Genomic DNA, 19,875 nt, shown 5'->3' on the forward strand with positions numbered 1-19,875 from the left:
ATTACAGTCCCTAAATAATCATGGCTTTAAAAGTTTAACTAGGGCCAGGCATGGTGGCGCACACCTTTAATCCCAGCACTCAGGAGGCAGAGGTAGGAGGATTGCCCAGAGTTCTGGGCCACCCTGAGACTACACAGTGAATTTTAGGTCAGCCTGAGCTATAGTGAGACCCTGCCTAAAAACCAAAAAGAAAAAACAAAACAAGTTTTAACCAGGGCTGGAGAGATGGCTTAGTGGTTAAGGTGCTTGCCTGCAAAGCCAAAGGACCCAGATTTGATATCCTAGGACACACATAAGCCAATGGACAAGGTGTTGCACGCATCTGGAGTTCATTTGCAGTGACTGGAGGCCCTGGCACACCCATTCTCTCCCCCAAATAAATAAATAAATAAATAAAAATCTATACTCATTTGGAATGTGGGAGTTTATATAATTTGATTTACTGGAGTATTTTACCACTTCAAAATAAAATTCAATTTCTTTTGCATGACAGGTTTTTCAATGAACACCATATCCTTTAAAAGAATTTTGTAGTGTTTATTTTTTTCTATTTCACAAGGTAAGGTCTTGCTCTGGCCAGGCTGACCTGGAATTAGTCTCAGGCTGGTTTAGAACCCAGTGATCCTCCTACCTCAGTCCCCCAAGTGCTGGAATTAAAGATGTGCAACAGCACGCCCAGCTTAAGAATTTGTAGTTTTAAGTCAAAAACATGTCAGCCGAACATAAATACCAAGCAGTAACTTATGACTTGCACAAATGAGGTGACATAATGCTCTGTACTGACTTCTGTGCTTCTGCCTGAAAGCTGAGAAATGTTCTACCCTCATTAGTGAGGAGCAAATGCTATAACTTTGTCTGTGAGGAGGAATACACCTCCCATCTATGAATACAGCACTTCATAAGTTATTATTTTGCCCAGACATTTTAGGGTGATGACATATTATGGCCTATAATTCTACAATGATTTCAAATGGTATGTTCAGAAACTGGGTGGACAGGGATACAGAAGGAACCTAAAGAGCTCAATTAAGTCTCTTAGCTGAGTGTGGTGGCACATGCCTTTAATCAGGAGGATCAAGAGTTTGAGGCTACTCTGATACTACACAGTGAATTCCAGGTCAGCCTGGGCTAGAGTAAGACCCTACCTCAAAACAGCAAGTCTCGTGGGTGATTGTGACTTTCCAACATTCTCATTCTTTATTTTTAAACCTACTTGGATTTCTTGCCTCCAGAAAAAGCTGCATTTTGCAGTACTTCTAAATTTTAAAGTATGGTAATCCAAATATTTCATAGTTTGGTGGGCAAATCTATGTACCCTGTTAACTTTTTGTTTTTTAAATTTTTCGAGGTAGGGTCTCACTCTGGTCCAGGCTGGCCTGGATTAACTATGTAGTCTCACAGTGGCCTCAAACTCATGGCAATCCTCCTACCTTTGCCTCCTGAATGCTGGGATTAAAGGTGTGTGCCACCACGCCTGGCTCAAATAAAAATATTTTTTAAAAGAAAATATATCATTGGATAATTTAAGTTTCAGTAGAAAATTTAAGTTTTTCTACACTGGCCCCCCTTGTATCTAATAGAAACAGCTCAAACTGTTTTTCTACCCTCTTTTGTACTCTGTTCTCTACTTTGTTCCAAAAATTCCTGACCACCTCTGTGTTTTCTCTGTTCAGGTATGAAGAAGTTAATTTGTATAGCTCTCACTAGCAGTTATGGGAGCTGGAGCAATGGCTCAGCAGTTATAGGCACTCTCCCCAGTACCCATGCAATGCCAGATGTATCAAGTGGCACATGTGTTGAGTTCATCTGCAAAAGCACTAGGCCCTAGCATGGCCATTCTCATTCTGTTTGTCATAGTCATATAAACTACCTGGTTGATTTCCATCTTGTTTTCTAATTTCTAGATCACAGATGCCATTATCTAATTACAGTCTGGATCATCATTCCTCTTGTGGGTTGCTCTGGACTTGCTCTTCTGTTCAGTTTCTGCCTATTAAATAGACTGGTATGTTCCTGCAGTTTCTGTGAATTGTCTTTTGGCATACCATGGAAGAACTCACTACGTTTTATGCATCTTGAAGTAGTTTTATAGTGAGCGCCTTCCTCTAAATGCATAGATGATACTGGTTCATTGCAATTTTATTGTCCTCTACTTAGAAAATACCTTTCCAGCTGTGCAAAGTGCTCATACCTGTAATCCTAGCACATGAGAGGCTTAGGCAGGAGGACTGACATGAGTTCAAGGCCAGTCTATGCTACAGGCCAATATTCTGTCTCAAAAGACCAAACCAGGGCTGGAGAAATGGCCCAGCAGTTAAGGCACTTGCCTACAAAACCTAATGACCCAGGTTTGATTCCCCAGTACCACAAAAAGCCAGATCACAAAATGGGGCATGTATCTGGATTTTGTTTGCAGTGGCTAGAGGCTCTGGCACACCCATTCTCACTTCCTCTATCTCTTTCCTTGCAAACAAATAAATAGAATGTTTAAAGGAAAAAATAGCCAGGAGTGGGGGTGCTTGCCTTTAATCTCAGCATTTAGGAGGTAGCGGTAGAAGGATTACTACAAATTTGAGGCCAGCCTGGGTTTAGAGTGAAACCCTGCCTCAAAACAAAACACAGAAGCTCAAACCAAAGCCAAAATAAAAATAACAGAATACCAACCAGGTGTGGTGGCACATGACTTTAATCTGAGCACTGAGGCAGAGGTAGGAGGTTCATGATGAGTTTGAGAACACCCTGAGACAACATAGTGAATTCCAGATCAGCCTGAGCTAAAGTGAAACCCTACCTTGAAAAACAAAAACAAACAAAAAAACCTACATAGAATACCAACAAACTAGCTCTTTCCAGTTCTTGCTTTCGCTATGCCTTTTTTCTTTTCTTTTCTTTTTTTTTTTTTTTTGATGTAGGGTCTCACTCTAGCTTAGACTGACCTGGATTTCACTATGGAGCTGGGATTAAAGGCATGCACTACCATGTTCAGTGTTTTGTTTTGTTTTGTTTTCACTCTTGCAGTAGAGAGAGAGAGAGAGGGAGAATGGCTACATCAGGGCCTCTAGCCACTGCAAAAAACTCTAGGTACCTGAGCCACTCTATGCATCTGACTTTATATGGGTACTGGGTAGTTAATTATTGTTAGGCTTTATAGGCAAGCACCTTAACCATTGAGACATCTCCTTAGCCCTGCTTTAAGAGGTTTTTATGAGTAACCTCAATGTCACAGTATTTGAAAATTACTGAAGAATTTGTGGTATGTAGCTGTATCAGACTTCCTAAATATGTATATAATGCTCATCAGTAGTGGTTTGGTTTTGTTCTCCACTTCCAGAGATCCAGTCCAGGGCCTCTTGCACCAAGCAGTCCTTCCTTTTCATAATTGTACTTAACTCCCTCTGGGAACATTAATGGACTAACAAGTAGAATTTAAGTATAAGAAGAGGAACACCAACTTCTTCCAGCTTATGAAGATGTCTTCAATTATCCTTTGCTGTCACAGAAAATGGACTCAGTAGTTTGCAACTCTCAAAAGAAAAAAATTAAAGAAATGTTATTACCTCTATTGGTATTGCCCCTGTTCCACACATTGGATCAACTATTATGTCAGTAGGTTGAGGTGCACAGAGCCTGAAGGGGTGAAAAACAATACATAGGAAGAAAGTTGACCAAAAGACATCTGAAATTCTAAGAGCAAGGGCCTATCCTACTAGCATAAAGTAACAATCTGTAGTCTAAAAAGTTAATGTGTAGCTAATGATATAGCACAGTTATAGACTGTCTACCAAAAGGCATAAGGCCTTGAGTTAGATCCCTAGCACTACAAAAAAACAAAAACTAATTTCTAGCTGGGTGTGGTGATGCACACATGTAATCCATGCACATAGAAAGAAGAGGCAGGAAAATTCTATTAATATAAGTTTATTGGAAATTAAGCATTTCCTGTTGAATTTAAAGATAATAACGTCAACATAAAAACAACTGCTTTGGAGCTGGAGAGATGGCTTAGCGTCTGGAGTGCTTTTGCAGTAACTGGAGGCCCTGATGAACCCATTCTCTCTCTCTGCCTCTTTCTCTGTCTCTCTCAAACAAATAAATAAAAACAACCATATATATATATATATATATATATATATATATATATATATATATATATATATATTTATATATATATATAAAACTGCTTTACTTGCATTTAGTATTTGACAGACATGGGGTCTCACCAAATCCTAATAATGACCCCATATCATTTTATAGTAAACCTATACAAAAATACAAAAAAAAAATCAAACCTGGGTGTGGTGGCGCATGCCTTTGGAGGCAGAGGTAGGAGGATCGCCATGAGTTTGAGGCCACCCTGAGACTCAATAGTGAATTCCAGGTCAGCCTGGGCTAGAGTGAGACCCTTCCTCGAAAAACCAACCACCACCACCCTCCCCCAAAAAAGAACAGGGCCGGAAAGATGGCTTAGTTAACAGCATTTGCCTGCAAAGTCTAAGGACCCAGGTTCAAGTTCCCAGAACCCACGGAAGCCAGATACACGTGGTGGCACATGCATCTGGAGTTCGTTTGCAGTGGCTAGAGGCCCTACCTAGCACACCCATTCTCTCATAAGTAAGTGAAAATTTTTGAAAAAAAAAAAATCTTTGTCTTGGGACACAAAACTGGGTAACAGCATTAGAGAATGATTTACATGATACTTCTATCCTGATTTCAGGTCACTAAATTTCTCTTTCCTTCTCCTGTCCTAATCTTTTCATGTTCTGTTATAGTACTTATCAAATGCTTGTAACTATCTCCCTCACAAATAGATTCCTGGGACATCTCTCTAATCCCAGCCATTCCTAATGGGCCAGGGTTAGATATTTGCTCAAAACTCTGTCACTAAAATCCTTTCTATCAGGAATTTAGAATAAGAGCTAGAAATCCTGTGTTGTATGAGTCAGTTATGTGTGACTGGAAATATATAAATGTAGATGACAAGCAACCATGTGCAAAGATGAGCAGAGGCAAGAGTTGACAGGCTTTCAGAAGGCCAAAAAAAAAAAAAAAAAAGTAACTGGGGCTCGAGAGAGAGCTTATCAGTTAAGGCACTTGCCTGCAAAGCCAAAGGATCCAGGTTCAATATACAGGGTGTCCTCAAACTCACTGTGATCCTACTACCTCTGCCTCCTGAGTGCTGGGATTAAAGGCATACACCATCAAGCCCAGCACCTTTTTTTAAAAAATCAAGGTAGGGTCTCACTCTAGCCCAGGCTAACTTGGAACTCACTCTGTGGTTCCAGGCTGGCCTTGAACTGATAGCAATCCTTGTATCCCTTCCACTGACTCTGTCGTGCTGGGATTAAATTAAAGGCACATGCAACCCCTCCTGGCTACTTTTGCACTCTGAAAAGTGGAAAGTTCCAGGATGATTCCTGAGTTGTTGTGAGTATAACATTTAAAAATATGAGTAAATGGGTGTGAAGTACAAGACTACAGTCCCAGCACTGGAAAGGCTGAGGTAGAAGGATTGTTCAGGCCTGTCTGGGCTACACCGCAACACCATCTCTGGTGTTGGGGAAATGGCTCAGTGGTTAAAGGCACTTATTTACAAAGCCTGACAGCCTGCGTTTGATTTCCTAGCACCCATGTAAAGCCAGATGCACAAAGTGGCACATCTGTCTAGAACTTGTTTGCCAGCAGCAGGAGGCCCTGGCTCACCCACATTCACACTCTAAATAAATTAGTGAATTAAAAAAAAAAAAAAAAAAAAGGCCAGGCCTGGTGACACACACCTTTAGTCCCCCAGCACTCAGGAGGCAAAGGTAGGAGGATCATCATGAATTTGAGGTCACCCTAAGACTAAATAATGAATTCCAGGTCAGCCTGGGCTACAGTGAAACCCTACCTAGAAAAGCAAAAAAACAGGGCTGGAGGGATGTCTTAGCAGTTAAGGCATTTGTCCGCAAAGACAAAGGACCCAGGTTTGATTCCCCAGGACCCATGTAACCCAGATGTATAAGGTGGCGCATGCATGCATTTGGAATTCATTTGCACCTGCTAAAGGCATGCCCATTCTCTCTCTCGGCCCCTATCTCTCAAAATTTTAAATAAAATAAACTTTAAAAAATTAGAAAGAAGTTCTCTGTTATACCTTACACATTTTCTGAATCTCTGCTTTTCTCTTACCTGCAGATGAAACAGCACAACCGGCTCATTTAGCAATGAGTACAGCTTTCCAGAACAGTGCTTATACCACTGATGGAGCTTGTGGAAACTATCATTCTTATTTTAAATATTTAAAAAAAAAATAGTGCTGGAGAGATGGCTTAGTGGTTAAGACATTTCCCTACAAAGCCAAAGGGCTCAGGTTCAATTCCCCAGGACTCACATAAAGCCAGTTGCACAAGGTGGCATATGAAGTTCACTGCAGTGGTGGGAGGCCCTTTCGTTCTATCTACCTACCTCTCTCTCAAATAAATAAAATATTGAAAAAGAGAAACAGCTTGGTTGGTGGCATACACCTGTAATCCCAGCACTTGGGAAGCTGAGGTAGATAGACTGCAGTGAGTTCTAGGCCACCCTAAGATTAAATAGTGAATTTCAGGTCAGCATGAGTTAGGAGCAAAACCCTACCTTGAAAAACCAAAAACACCCAAATTGATATGTTCTGCAACACAAGGAATCAATAGTGAATATACAGAAAAGAAAGAGACAGCTTTTAAATCCTATTCTTTGTCTACTAAATTTCATCACAGTACCTAAAACAAAATATTTTAATGGGGACAAAGTGTCATTGTAATTTACCTGAGCATCCCGTAGGCAAGAGTTGACCTAAGAGTTGTAGGTCCAAAATGTGTAATATTTCTGCGATGGAGACTCTCCTCAGTCAATGCAATGCCCACAATGACTTCATTGTCATGGATATTCAAGAGAACCTATAATAAAAGAAAAAGACAAGAAAACAGTTTTACATTTATTCAAACTCCACTTATTACTTTTTTTTTTTTTTTTGAGATGGCACCCCAGAGCCCAGACTGGCTTGAACTTCCAATGTAGAAGAGCTGTCTTGAAACTCACAATCTCCCTGCCTCTGGCTCACAAGTGATAGGATTAACTACAGAAATAAGCCATACATCTGGTATAATAAGTTTTTATTTGAATCCTTTAAAGAACATTATTTTTGTTTGTTTTTGTGAGGTAGGGTTTCACTCTAGCCCAGGCTGACATTGAATTCACTCTGTAGTCCCAGTCTGATATCAAACTCACAGTGATCCTCCTACCTCTGCCTCCCAAGTGCTAGAATTAAAGGTATGTGCCACCTGCCTGACTTAATTAAAAAAAATTGTTTTTTACTTATTTGACATTTGACAGGGAGACAGAAAGAATGAGTATGGCCATGGAAGGGCCTCCTATCACTGCAAATAAACTCCAGATGCATGCATCTTGGCTTTACATGGGAACTGGGGCCTTTAGGCTTTGCAAGCAAGTATCTTCAACTGCTGAGGCATCTCTCCAGCCAAAATGCATAAATCTTAAGTGCGCATTTCAGTGAGTTTTACGTATAAACATATTGCATATAAACAGCCCAAATAAAAATATAGAATATTTTATAGATAGGTAAAAATTAGAAATACAGGACTGGAAAGATATCTTAGCAGTTGTAGTTTGAATAGATGGCCCCCAATATATTCAGTGTTTTATTATCAGATCTTAAGATGTGGTGGTGAGTTTGAAATTCCAATCTAAAGATATGCAAAGTGCCTGGAGTTCCTGAAGTGTGCTATGTGGCTTTTGGCTTGTGTCTTATGGCTTTTCTCTCTCTGCATGGACCTGTGAAAGCAGGGCCAGCTTCTTCTGCCATTATGGAAATTCCTCTGGATCTGTAAGCTTCAATAAATGTCACTTCCTTCCATAACTGTGTCTAGTCTGGAAGTTTGTCTCAGCAAACTTGAAGCTGTCTGCTATAGCAGTTAAGAGGCTTATCTGCAAAGCCTAGAGAACCAGGTTCAATTCCCCAGTACCCGTGTAAGCCAGATGGACATGTGTTTGGAATTATTTTCAGTGGCTGGATGCCCTGGTGCACCCATTCCTTCTCTCTCTGCCTCTTTCTCTCTCACACAAATAATAAAATATTTTTTAAAATACCAGTGTTATTTCTAGCACCCTTTAGAAGGCTCCCCTTATCTCCATCTTTGTCATTTAACATATCATTAATCTGATTGCTATCAGTATAAATTAATTTTGCCATTATTTTGAACACATAAATGGAACAGAATAGTATATACTCCCATTTTCATTTAATTTTAAAATAATTTTATATTTTTCATTTATTTATAAGATGCACTGCATGCAGTTCAATGGGAGAGAGAGAAATCACCAAGTGAAGATACTCAACAGTGAATACTGCAAGCCTTAAATTTGGCCCTCCAGGCCAAATGAGCCAATGGATGCAATAGTGGCATGTCTATTATGGGGGAAACCAACCGCCCTCTAATTTGACTGGAGGCTGCTCCATGGGAGGGAATACATCCCTGATACTGAAAACCTACAACAGGGGTAGTCATGAGCCCTAGGGGTGTAACATCTGCTGCTATCAGAAGGCACAATGGTGCTCAGAAGTGACAGAGGAGTGCTCAGCACTGAAATATCTCTATCACACCTTCCAAGGCTCAGGGTCCATTGTGGAAGAGGTGGCAGAAAGAATGTTGAGAGCCAAAGGAAGAATAGGACTCCTTACAACGTGCACCTCCAGACAAAATGGCCTGGATGTCCATGCCCTCACAGTGCCTGACACTACCTACAGAAGACCATCATAATAGGAGGAAAAGATCATGACATCAAATTAAGAGAGACTGATTGAACCAGGTTAGTGGTGCACGCCTTTAGTCCCAGCACTTGGGAGGCAGAGGTAGAAGGATTATCATGAATTTGAGACCATCCTGAGACTACATAGTTAATTCCAGGTCAGCCTGGACCAGGGTGGGACCCCACCTCAAAAAAAAATAAAAATAAAAAAAAAAGAAGAAAGAAAGAAGAGAGAGACTGATTAAGAGGGGGAGGGAGTATGATGAAGAGTGGAGTTTCAAAGGGGAAAGTGGGGGAAGGGAGGGAATTACCATGAGATATTGTTTATAATCATGGAAGCTGTCAATAAAAAATAATTTTTTTAAAAAAGTAATAAACAATGAACTCTTAAATATAGCTTTTATCCAGATTAATCAACTATTAACACTGCTACAGTTACTTTACCATCTATTGTAATTATTGTTGTCACTGTTTATTTAAGGTAGGGTTTCACTGTACTCATTTATTATTTTTTTAAAAATTTATTTATTTGTAAGCAGAGGGAGATAAAGAGAGAGAGAGAGAATGGCGTACCAGGGCCTCCAGCCACTGCAAATTCCAGATGCATGAGCCACTCTGTGCATTGGCTTTTTCAACGGCACTGTGGAACTGAACTCAGGTTGATAGGCTCTGAAGGTAAGTGCCTTAACCACTGAGCAATCTCTCCAGGCTCTACTGTATTTTTAATATGACTCAAGTAATATGTCTAACTTTTTTGATCCTTATCGGTAACTTTTTCTAGCACACAATTGCATATTCAAATAAAAACAAAGGGGGAGCCAGGCATGGTGGCGCACGTCTTTAACCCCAGCACTCAGGGGGCAGAGGTAGGAGATCACTGTAAGTTCAAGGCCAGCCTGAAACTACATAGTAAATTCCAGGTCACCCTTGGCTAGAGAGAGAACATACCTCAAAAGAGGGGTGGGATAAGGGACTGGAGATATTGCTCAGTGGTTAAGGCACTTGCTAGCAAAGCCAAAGGACCCAGGTTTGACTCCCCAGGACCCACATAAGCCAGATGCACAAGGTGGCACATCTGAAGTTTGTATGCAGCAGTTGGGGCCCTTGGCACACCCATTTTTTTTTTTCTCTCTCGCTCTCAAATAAATAAATAAAATATTTTTTAAAAAATCAAAAGGAGCCAGGGAGAAGGCTCAATAGTTAAGGTGCTTGCCTGCAAAGCCTAAGGACCGAGGTTCAACTCCCCAGTACCCACATAAAGCCAATGTATAAGGTGGCACATGCATTGGGAGTTTGTTTGCAGTGACTAGAAGCCCTGGGGCATCCATTCTCTGTACGTATGTATATTTTACCCTTTCTCTCAGTCAAACAAATAAATAAAATATATAAAATTGGGGGCTAAGCAGGGTATGTGTTTAATTCCACCACTCTGGAGGCAATGGTAAGAGGATCACTGTGAGTTCAAGGCTTCCGTGAGACTATATAATGAATTCCAGGTCAGTCTGGGTTAGAGTGAAACCTTATTAGGGAAATAGCTCAGCAATTAAAGGCAAAAGTAAAAATAAAATGTTCCTTAATATTCGCTCATCATGACTTTATCAATAGCAGCAGCCAATAGCTGACAGTCCTACATGCAAGGCAGGCATTGCTGCACACACTTTACACTTCACTTCATAGTAACCTTCTCTGAGCGAGCTACTACTTCCTTTAAAGATAATGATCTGAGTGCTGGAGAGATGGCTTAGCGGTTAAGCGCTTGCCTGTGAAGCCTAAGGATCCCGGTTCGAGGCTCGGTTCCCCAGGTCCCACGTTAGCCAGATGCACAAGGGGGCGCACGCCGCGTCTGGAGTTCGTTTGCAGAGGCTGGAAGCCCTGGCGCGCCCATTCTCTCTCTTTCCCTCTATCTGTCTTTCTCTCTGTGTCTGTCGTTCTCAAATAAATAAATAAATAAAAGTTTTTTTTTAAAAAAAAAAAAGATAATGATCTGAAAGCACAGTCATACAACCTCCTAAATTGGATTTAAACCTAGGTAGTATGGCTCCAGAACTGTCATCTAAGTCACCTCACTAACTTAGAGCCATTAATGTTCTAGTTAGTGTATTCATGACAGTTGTATGATGAAAACAGGAATGGAGAATTGTTCTCCTGATCTGACATTTAAAGAAGTTAAAGTGACTTGTTTCAGATTCAAGTGTCCCCAGAGCAAAACATTCTACTTAAAAAAAAAAAAAATATATATATATATATACACACACACACACACACACACACACACACACAAAAACAGGGAAATGTAAGCTTTAATAGCTCTGATCTATTGAGCATTTTACATACACTAACAGACTATACCCAACACTTTACATGTATTATGTCATGTACCTTCTGTACAGCCTCAGGTCTATACTATTATGGACTCCATTTAAAACAGGCTGTAAAAAGACAATCTTCCTCAATGTTATACAGCTATAGAATCAAAATGTGGGTTTTTACCTATTGGTTCCCACAGCTAATGATATTCTTAACCACATCCTACTAGCTCTATTGACCCAGTTTAATTCTCCTTATTGTATGAAGACAGGACAACCTTCTTGAATCATCAATCTGAACCAATACCTACCTCCACATCAAAGTTGGTCATATCAGCCTTCCACTTAAAATGATCTTGTACAGCACCCCCAAAATCTCTTGCAGCCTCATTTGAGGTAAAGCAGTGTTTCTCCCCTGCTCTGTTGCATGTAACTCTAAACTTCCGCACTTGTGGCTCAGTTTCTTCTCTTGGGCTTCCATCAATCTCACTGCAAGATGCCAAATCATCACCTACTAATGTTGAGACCTCCTCTCTGATGGCCGGGTTTTCATAGTAGTCTAAGATATGTGAATCCAAAGCATTCCTGCCAGGTTCTTCATGACCATCCTTCTCATCAAATTTGTCACCTTGTCCACTTTCAAGCTTTCCTTTACTTGAATTCTGGCTTATCTTTTTGCGCTTTGTTTTTTTCTTCTTGAAACTGGTGTTAAGTGTCCACACTTTTAAAGGATCTGACCATGGGAGTTTTGCAGCCAAGTCTTCAAAATCCTTTAGAACTTCTTCCTGCAAAAGACAGAGAATAAAGCCCATTCATTTCTCACACTTTAATTGAACAAATAAATTCCCATTTCCTTTATTTTTTAAGTTTTTTTGTTTGTTTTGTTTTCAAGGTAGGACCTTGCTCTAGCCCAGGCTGAACTGGAATTCACTCTGTAGTCTCAGTCTCAGGGTGGCCTCAAACTCACTGCAATCCTCCTACCTCTACCTCCCGAGTGCTGAGATTAAAGGTGTGCACCACCACGCCCGGCTGGAAACATTTTTTTAAAAGCTATAAAAAGAAAACCTATCTGGACATGGTGGCGCATGCCTTTAATCCTAGCACTTGGGAGGCATAGGCAGGAGATCACCATGAGGCGGTAATAGGAGGATTAGTGAGAATTCCAGACCAGCCTGAGACTAATTCCAGGTCAGCCTGGGCTACAATGAGACCCTACCTTGAAAAAACAAACATATAAAAATAGCAAAGATCAGGCATGTGGCCCCCACATCAGTTTGATTTGGTTTATGGATAATTTAATAATGTCTAACTTGTTGGAAATTAATAAAGACTAGAGAATCAGGCCGCATACCACAGCTATTTCATGAAAGATCACCTCTAAAATAGACACTAACACTGACAAAAAAAAATTTTAAGCACTTGATTCTGGAGAGTTTAGCCAAAAAGTAATGTAGAAAACACTTAAGCCTCACTGTGATCTATTTTCAACCTTTAGCCTAAGCAGCAGCTGAATATTTAGAACTCAAGTGTTGGAGAAAAAGCTGCTGTCCTATCTGAAGGAGTATTTAAACATAATTTTGACTGTATTTTAAAAGGTGAAGTTAAAGCAGAGCAAAAGCAAAATGGTGAGAAGTATTATTTGCAGATGGCATCGACCATCACTTGTTCTCTAGTTCATACTCTAAAAGCAATTCTGTTTTGGAAGTGTATGCATATATGAGCAAAGCCTAGGATCTGTTTTATTTTAAATATTTTTTAATTTTTATTTATTTATTTGAGAGAAAGCAGCAGAGAGAGAAGCAAATAGAGAGAATGGGCATGCCAGGACCTCCAGCAGCTGCAAATGAACTCCAGATGCATGTGCCACCGTATGCATCTGGCTTAGGTGGGTAGTGGAGAATCAAACCTAGGTCCTTTGGCTTTGTAGGCAAGCATCTTAACCACTAAGCCATCTCTCCAGCCCCTAATCCAAGATCTTTGGTGAGAAAATTTTTTTCCCTACAGCGTTAAATATTTTTCAAAACTTGACTTTTAAAAGCAACTATTGGGATGCATGGTCAGAAGATTGCTGGATTTCAGTGTAAGAGCTTGCATGGCAAAGGGTCTGAAGGGATAGGTCAGTATAATCATATGCTTAGCATTTGCAAGGCCCTTTAAAAAAAAATCCCAACATTGCAAAAAAAAAAAAAAAGGAAACAATAATAAATTAAGTGATAAGCAGATTGACAAGTAGAAATAATCTCTTTGGGGAAGAAGGAAATCTGCTATCATGATTGCATTAGCTTAATAGCTCTCACCTTTGTATTTCTGAACTGGTAATCTTTAAACTCTTGAACAACCACAAACAAGTTATCAACTGATCTCAGACAATGAACCTATGGAGAAGGAAAAAAAGTTAGAAGCACACTAATTTTTTTTTCCCCCTGAGGTAGGGTCTCATTCTAACCCAGGCTGACTTTTAGAATTCACTCTGTAGTCCCATGCTGGCTCCGAACTCTCAATGATCCTCCTACCTCTGCGTCCCAAGTGCTGGAACTAAAGATGTACACCATCAAGCCTGGCAACTTTCACTTCTTACCTGCACTAATTCATAAATGTTTGATTAAGAATGTCTTTGATAGAGACTAAAAGGAAAACTTCTGCTTTTGTGCTTCACCAGTTTAAACTTCAGTTAGATGCTAAAGTAAATAAAAGTATAGTAGATAATTAGAATTTTTTTTCAAAAGTCATATAGGATTCATTTTGTTGAGCTCAATCATCAAGAATGCTACAGTTCTGGGTTGGAGAGATGGCTGAGCAGTTAAGGCGCTTGGCTGTGAAGCCTAAGAACCCAAGTTCAATTCCCCAGTACCCACATAAGCCAGATGCACAAGGTGGCACATGTGTCTGGTATTCATTTGCAGTGGCTAGAGGCCCTGGGGAGCCCATTCTCTCTATTACTATCTGCTTCTTTCTCAAATAAATAAATAAATAAAGTATTTAAAAATATTTAAGTGCTGGAGAGATGGTGTAGTGGTCAAGGCGCTTGCTTGTGAAGCCTAAGGACCCAGGTTCAAGTCCCCAGATACACAAGGTGGTACAAACATTTGGAGTTCATTTGCAGAGGCTGGATGCCCTGGCATGCCCATTTTCTCTATCTACCTCTTTCTCTCTCCAATAAATAAATATAAAACCCTTTTTAGCCAGGTGTGGTGGTGCATGCCTTTAATCCCAGCACTCGGGAGGCAGAGATAGGAGAATCATCTTGAGTTCAAGGCCACCGTGAGACTACATAGTGAATTCCAGGTCAACCTGGACTAGAGTGAGACCCTATCTCGAAAAGCAAAACAAAACAAACAAAAAATCCTTTTTAAAAAATGTCTGGAAAAAATTTTGAAGAGAATGGTACAGTTGGGCTGGGGAGATGGCTTACTAATTAAAGGCATTTGCTTACAAAGTCTGCTGGATCAGGAGCAATATCCCACTACCTATGTAAAACCAGATACAAAAAATGGTGTCACATGTGCCTGTAGTTCATTTGTAGCAACACAAAATCCTAATGTGTCTCCCCACAACACATAAATAAATAAATAAATAATAGTTTTAGGGGGCTGGAGAGATGGCTTAGCGGTCAAGGCACTTGCTTGCAAAGCCAAAGAACCCACGTAAACCAGATGCACAGGTTGGCACATGAATCCGGAGTTCCTTTGCAGCGGCTAGAAGCCCTGACATGTTCATATTTTCTCTCTCTGGAATAAACAAATAAAATAGTTTTAAAAATATATTTTTAGGGCTGGAGAGATGGCTTAGCAGTTAAGACACATGCCTGAGAAACCTAAGGACCCCAGTTTGATTCTCCAGGTCCCACATGGTGACATATACATCTGGAATTTGTTTGCAGTGGCTAGAGGCCCTGGCGTGCCCATTCTTTCTCTCCCTCTCTGTCTCAATTAAATAAATTAAAATTAAAAAAAAATCTTTGTGTGTGTGTGTATGTATGTATGTATGTATGTGTATGTATGTGTGTGTGTGTATGTATATATATATATATATATGGCTGGAGAGATAGCTCAGCAATTAAGGCACTTGCCTGCAAAACCTAAGGACCAGAGTTCAATTCTCCAGTACCTATGTAAAGCCAGATGCACAGGGAGCCACAAATATATCTGGAGTTTGTTAGTGGCTGGAGGCCCTGGTGCACCATTCTCTGTCTCTCTCTACTAGCCTCTTTCTATCTCACTCTCTTGAATGAATAAATAAAATATATTTATTTAGTTGTGAGGAGAGAGAGAGATAGAGAGAGGCCCCAGGAATTTATGCCATTGCAAACAAACTCCAAACGAATGTGCCACTTTGTGGGTACTGGGGAATTGAACCTGAGCCAATCAGCAGGCATTGTAAGCAAGCACCTTTAACCACTGAGCTCTCTCTCCAGACCTGAGTAAATAAAAACTTAAATGCTACAAAAATGCTTCTAAAACATAACAAACTAAGACATAAATGTATTTATTAAATGTACTTTAAAATACATTATAGAAGCCAAGTGTCAGCACACGCCTTTAATTCCAGCACTCAGGAGGCAGAGGTAGGAGGATCGTTCTGAATTCAAGGCCACCCTGAGACTACATAATGAATCCCAGGTCAGCCTGAGCACGAGTGAGACCCTACCTTGAAAAACCAAAACCAAAACAAAACATTATAGCAAGGTGTGGTGGCGCATGCCTTTAGTCCCAGCACTCAGGAGGTAGAGGTAAGAGGAACACACTGTGAGTAGAAGGCCACCCTGAGACTACATAGTGAATTCCAGGTCAACCTGGGGTAGAGAGAAACCCTACCTCAAAATAAATAAATAAATAAATAAATAAAATATAAATGTAAGCCTGGCATAGTAGCACACACCTTTAATCCCAGAACTTGGGAAGCAGAGGTAGGAACTCCGTGAGTTCAAAGCCACCCTTAAAGTACATAGTCAATTTCAAGTCAGCCTGATCTAGAGAGAGACCCTACCTCAAAAAACTAAAAATAAAAAAAAATATATAACACTAAAAATAGTCACATTCACAAATCAGTACCCAACAGAAACTGTAGTAATACTTTGAAATTGTCACATTTGGAGTAGAGGAAAGAAAAAGATTCCAGAAGTGTCTGTAGAAAAGGAAAGCATTAAATGAACAATCTGAAAGATTATCTTAAAAATTGTTCCATTCAAACCTGAGGCAGACTTTCCAGAGCAATGTCAAAATATATCTTGCCACGGTCTTTGCTGATTTTGCACCATGATCCCAATTTCTCCCTCACTTCATCTGCAGCTGTTTGCTCAAAGCCAGTAGGTACAGTGGCTCCAATGGTGACATGGAGATGCTCAGACTCACTTCTGATGTCACTTTCTGCCCTTGGAACAGACCTCTGGTTATCATGAAGGGTTACATCAAGGAATTGGTTGGTAGCTTCTTGAATGCCAGACATGATGGCAATATTTCCAAGATGCCTAACACGATCCCTTTAAAAGCAATACGGAAAAGTGAAATGAAACCCACACAGTGTCATAAATCATATGCTTTGGAGAGCAGGAGCAAGGCAACACAACCACCATAGCCATATTCAGTCACACTCCCAAGCAGTTAAAACCGTTGAATAATCAATGGAACAGACTGCAGGCTGTGAAATGTGCAGTTATTAAACAAGCAATATACAGGTACCATGGAAGGAAAGGATAAACCATAGCATGCAGTATTTCTTTTGGAGTCATCTGTGTTGATAAAAGCCACTTCAAAACACACCAAAATACCTTTTTAGCTTGCAGTTCAGAATATGGGGCTTTGAAGTTTCAGATATGAGTTTGAATCCTTTGCCCCCACAGACTGAACCACCTAAGGCAGGATAACTCTCTGTTGCCTGAAACAAGAAATTGAATAATCTCTCCCCTACGGTTGTTGAATGATTTAAAGGATACAGTTATAGATTAATGATGGAAACTTTTTGTTTGCCTGTTTTTGTTTTTGGCATGATATTATTTAGCCACACCTCCAGCCCATTAATCACCTACCATTCTACCTATGCATCTGTCTTAGCTCCTTGACCAAATGCCTGACAAGGAACAACGTAAGGGAGGGGTTTATTTTTGCTCATGGTTCAGGGGACACAGTCCATCATGATGGGAAAGGGATAGCAGGAGCTGTGGTAGGGTGAGGCTACTGGCTCACACCTTGGAGGATCAGAAAGCACAGAAGAAATGATTAAAACTTTTCAATAGAGTACTTTCCTCTCTCTTGTGTAGCGGGCAGTAATTTATCAATTGAAAGATGACTAAATGTCAACACCCCCTATTCAAAAACTTGAAATATATGAAAGCCGACTAGATGTCTGGCTTTGGGATCCACTTATTTCTGATGGTGAACAAATTTCCTATTTAAGGGCATTTGTGTACGTTGAGATGATCAATCTCTCTCCATTAGGATTTCAAAAAATTTGCGACTCAACCCAAATGGACACCGAGGACCGACCCTGCCCCTATGCTGTGCCAAGGAGAGGCGACGGTGGTTAGTTAATACAGTAACTGGATCCGCTCTTTCGCGTTCCAGACCGCTGAATGAGGCGACTGTGCAAAGGGAGAGAGCTGGAGCGCGGAGCAGATAGGCCAGAACCCCGTCTCCCGACTTCCCCTGGGGCCGCCCCAGCTCGCCCACCGCGCCCCACCTAGGCAGCCCGGCCTCGCACACAAGCCGAAGGCCCGGACACCACACCAGCCACTCCCACCCGCCGCGCACTCACCCACCGCCGCACCCACGGGCGTGCGTGCTCACAGCATGCCACTGGACGCCGCTCTGCCGCCCCGGAAGCGGAAGTTAGCCAACCGGGTCTGATGGCTCATCCCTAGGGCCCAGCTCTGGCGAGGTCGCGGAGAGATGCGTGTGCGCGTGCGCACGACGTTCTATGTGGTTGGCTGTGTGCGGAACCGGAAGAGCTGGTCTGTGGGCCGCATTTGCGGAGTGCTTAGCCATGTTGAGGGGAGGGGTCGTTTTCTGTGTCCGGACTCTTCCTCAACAATTCTAAGGTAGTATGAGCCAGGCGTGGTGGTGCACGCCTTTAATCCCACTACTGGGGGAGGCAGAGGTAGGACGGTCGCCATGAGTTCAAGGCCAGCCTGAGATTAAGTAGTAAATTCCAGGTCAGCCTGGGCTAGAGTGAGGCCCTACCTTGAAAAGCCATAAAAAAGTAAATAAATAAATAATAATAAATAACTAAATGAAGGGCTGGAGAGATGGCTTAGCGGTCAAGGCGCTTGCCTGCAAAGGAAAAGGACCACGGTTGGATTCCCCAGGACCCACATTAGCCAGATGCACAAGTGGGCGCATGCGTCTGTAGTTTGTTTCCAGTGGCTGGAAGCACTGGTTCGCCCATTTTCTCTTCTCTTTGTCTCTCACTTTGCCTCTTTCCCTTTCTCAAATAAATAAATAAATAAAAAGAATAAAATGATATGAGCTAGTTCTCATTTTAAAGTCAGTGACATTGGGTGTCAAGATTATCTTCTGAAAACACAAACACACACACACAAAACAAAACAAACAAAAAACACGCAGAGCAATTTAAAATATTTTTTGTTCATTTTTTATTTATTTATTTGAGAGCGACAGACACAGAGAGAAAGACAGATAGAGGGAGAGAGACAGAATGGGCGCGCCAGGGCTTCCAGCCTCTGCAAACGAACTCCAGACGCGTGCACCCCCTTGTGCATCTGGCTAACGTGGGACCTGGGGAACCGAGCCTCCAGCCGGGGTCCTTAGGCTTCACAGGCAAGCGCTTAACCGCTAAGCCATCTCTCCAGCCCCACACAGAGCAATTTAGAGACAGATCTGAGATTTGGACTCAGATGGTGAGACTCCGGAAACCTAATATTTTAACCCCTTAGTCGATAATTCAAACTAGTTTCTGGTTTTTATTTTTGTTTTGGAAGAAAGCAAATACATTGGTTGGACTGAAAAGGAGCAGTGCACTGGGCAGTAACTAGAAAATAGCCTCCAGTCTAGTTTGTTATTTTTTTTGTACATTGCATTTTCCCCCCAAATTTTATTTATTGCAGAGACAGAAGCAGATAGAGAAGGAGCACACCAGGGCCTCCAGCCACTGCAAACAAACTCCAGACATGCACCACCTTGTAATTATGTGGTACTGGGAAGTTGAACTTGGGTTTTTAGGCTTCGCAGGCAAGAGCCTTAACCACTAAACTATCTCTCCAGCCCTTGATTGTTTTCTTATTTATTTATTTTTATGAGAGAGCGTGAGAGAGAATTGGCACACCACTTTACTGTTTATTGAGTTAACTGTTGCAGTCAGGTTCACATTGCTGGCAAAAAAACACCAGACCAAGAGCAGCTTGTGGGGAAAAAAAAGAGTTTATTTATTTATTTATTTATTTTTGTTCATTTTTATTTATTTACTTGAGAGTGACAGAGAGAGAAAGAGGCAGATAGAGAGAGAATGGGCGCACCAGGACTTCCAGCCACTGCAAACGAACTCCAGCATTCAGGCCCCCTTCAAAAGAGTCTGCATTTTTCCTGTTGTCCCAATGCAGGTCAGCTGGCCCAATCTCAAAGGTTGTAATCTCTTTTACAATTTCAGCTGACTGGGCAGTAGTTTCAGCCCAAAGATTTCATTTTGTTTCTGTGCCATGTTCCCCTGCTCACACCAGTCCATTTCTATGCAAAGTAACCCTGCACAAGTTGTCAGGACATGGGCTCCAGTTTATCCTTCTTAGTCAGTTTCTCTCATTATAACTACCAACAAACACTTTCATTATAACCCA

General features: G+C 41.2%; 1 protein-coding gene across 4 annotated transcripts in view; it reads right to left on the minus strand.

The window, feature by feature from the left end:
- The window catches only part of Thumpd3 (THUMP domain containing 3), a 25,745-nt gene extending 7,775 nt beyond the window's left edge, over window positions 1-17,970 (minus strand). For 2 of the 4 annotated variants that reach the window (XM_045133277.1, XM_045133273.1), the window contains exons 1-6: window positions 17,876-17,894; window positions 16,284-16,572; window positions 13,391-13,468; window positions 11,405-11,878; window positions 6,787-6,917; window positions 3,558-3,627 (exon numbers count right to left, since the gene is read on the minus strand). In XM_045133277.1, coding sequence (XP_044989212.1) covers window positions 3,558-3,627; window positions 6,787-6,917; window positions 11,405-11,878; window positions 13,391-13,468; window positions 16,284-16,572; window positions 17,876-17,880 — 1,047 coding nt within the window. In that variant the 5' untranslated portion in view covers window positions 17,881-17,894. Of the gene's footprint in view, window positions 1-3,557; window positions 3,628-6,786; window positions 6,918-11,404; window positions 11,879-13,390; window positions 13,469-16,283; window positions 16,573-17,843 lie in introns of all 4 variants that reach the window. The other 2 variants (XM_045133275.1, XM_045133276.1) reach the window with 2 other exon arrangements.
- Between the last annotated feature and the right edge of the window lie 1,905 nt (window positions 17,971-19,875).

The sequence above is a fragment of the Jaculus jaculus genome, chromosome 14 (assembly GCF_020740685.1).
Source record: "Jaculus jaculus isolate mJacJac1 chromosome 14, mJacJac1.mat.Y.cur, whole genome shotgun sequence".
NCBI lineage: Eukaryota > Metazoa > Chordata > Mammalia > Rodentia > Dipodidae > Jaculus > Jaculus jaculus.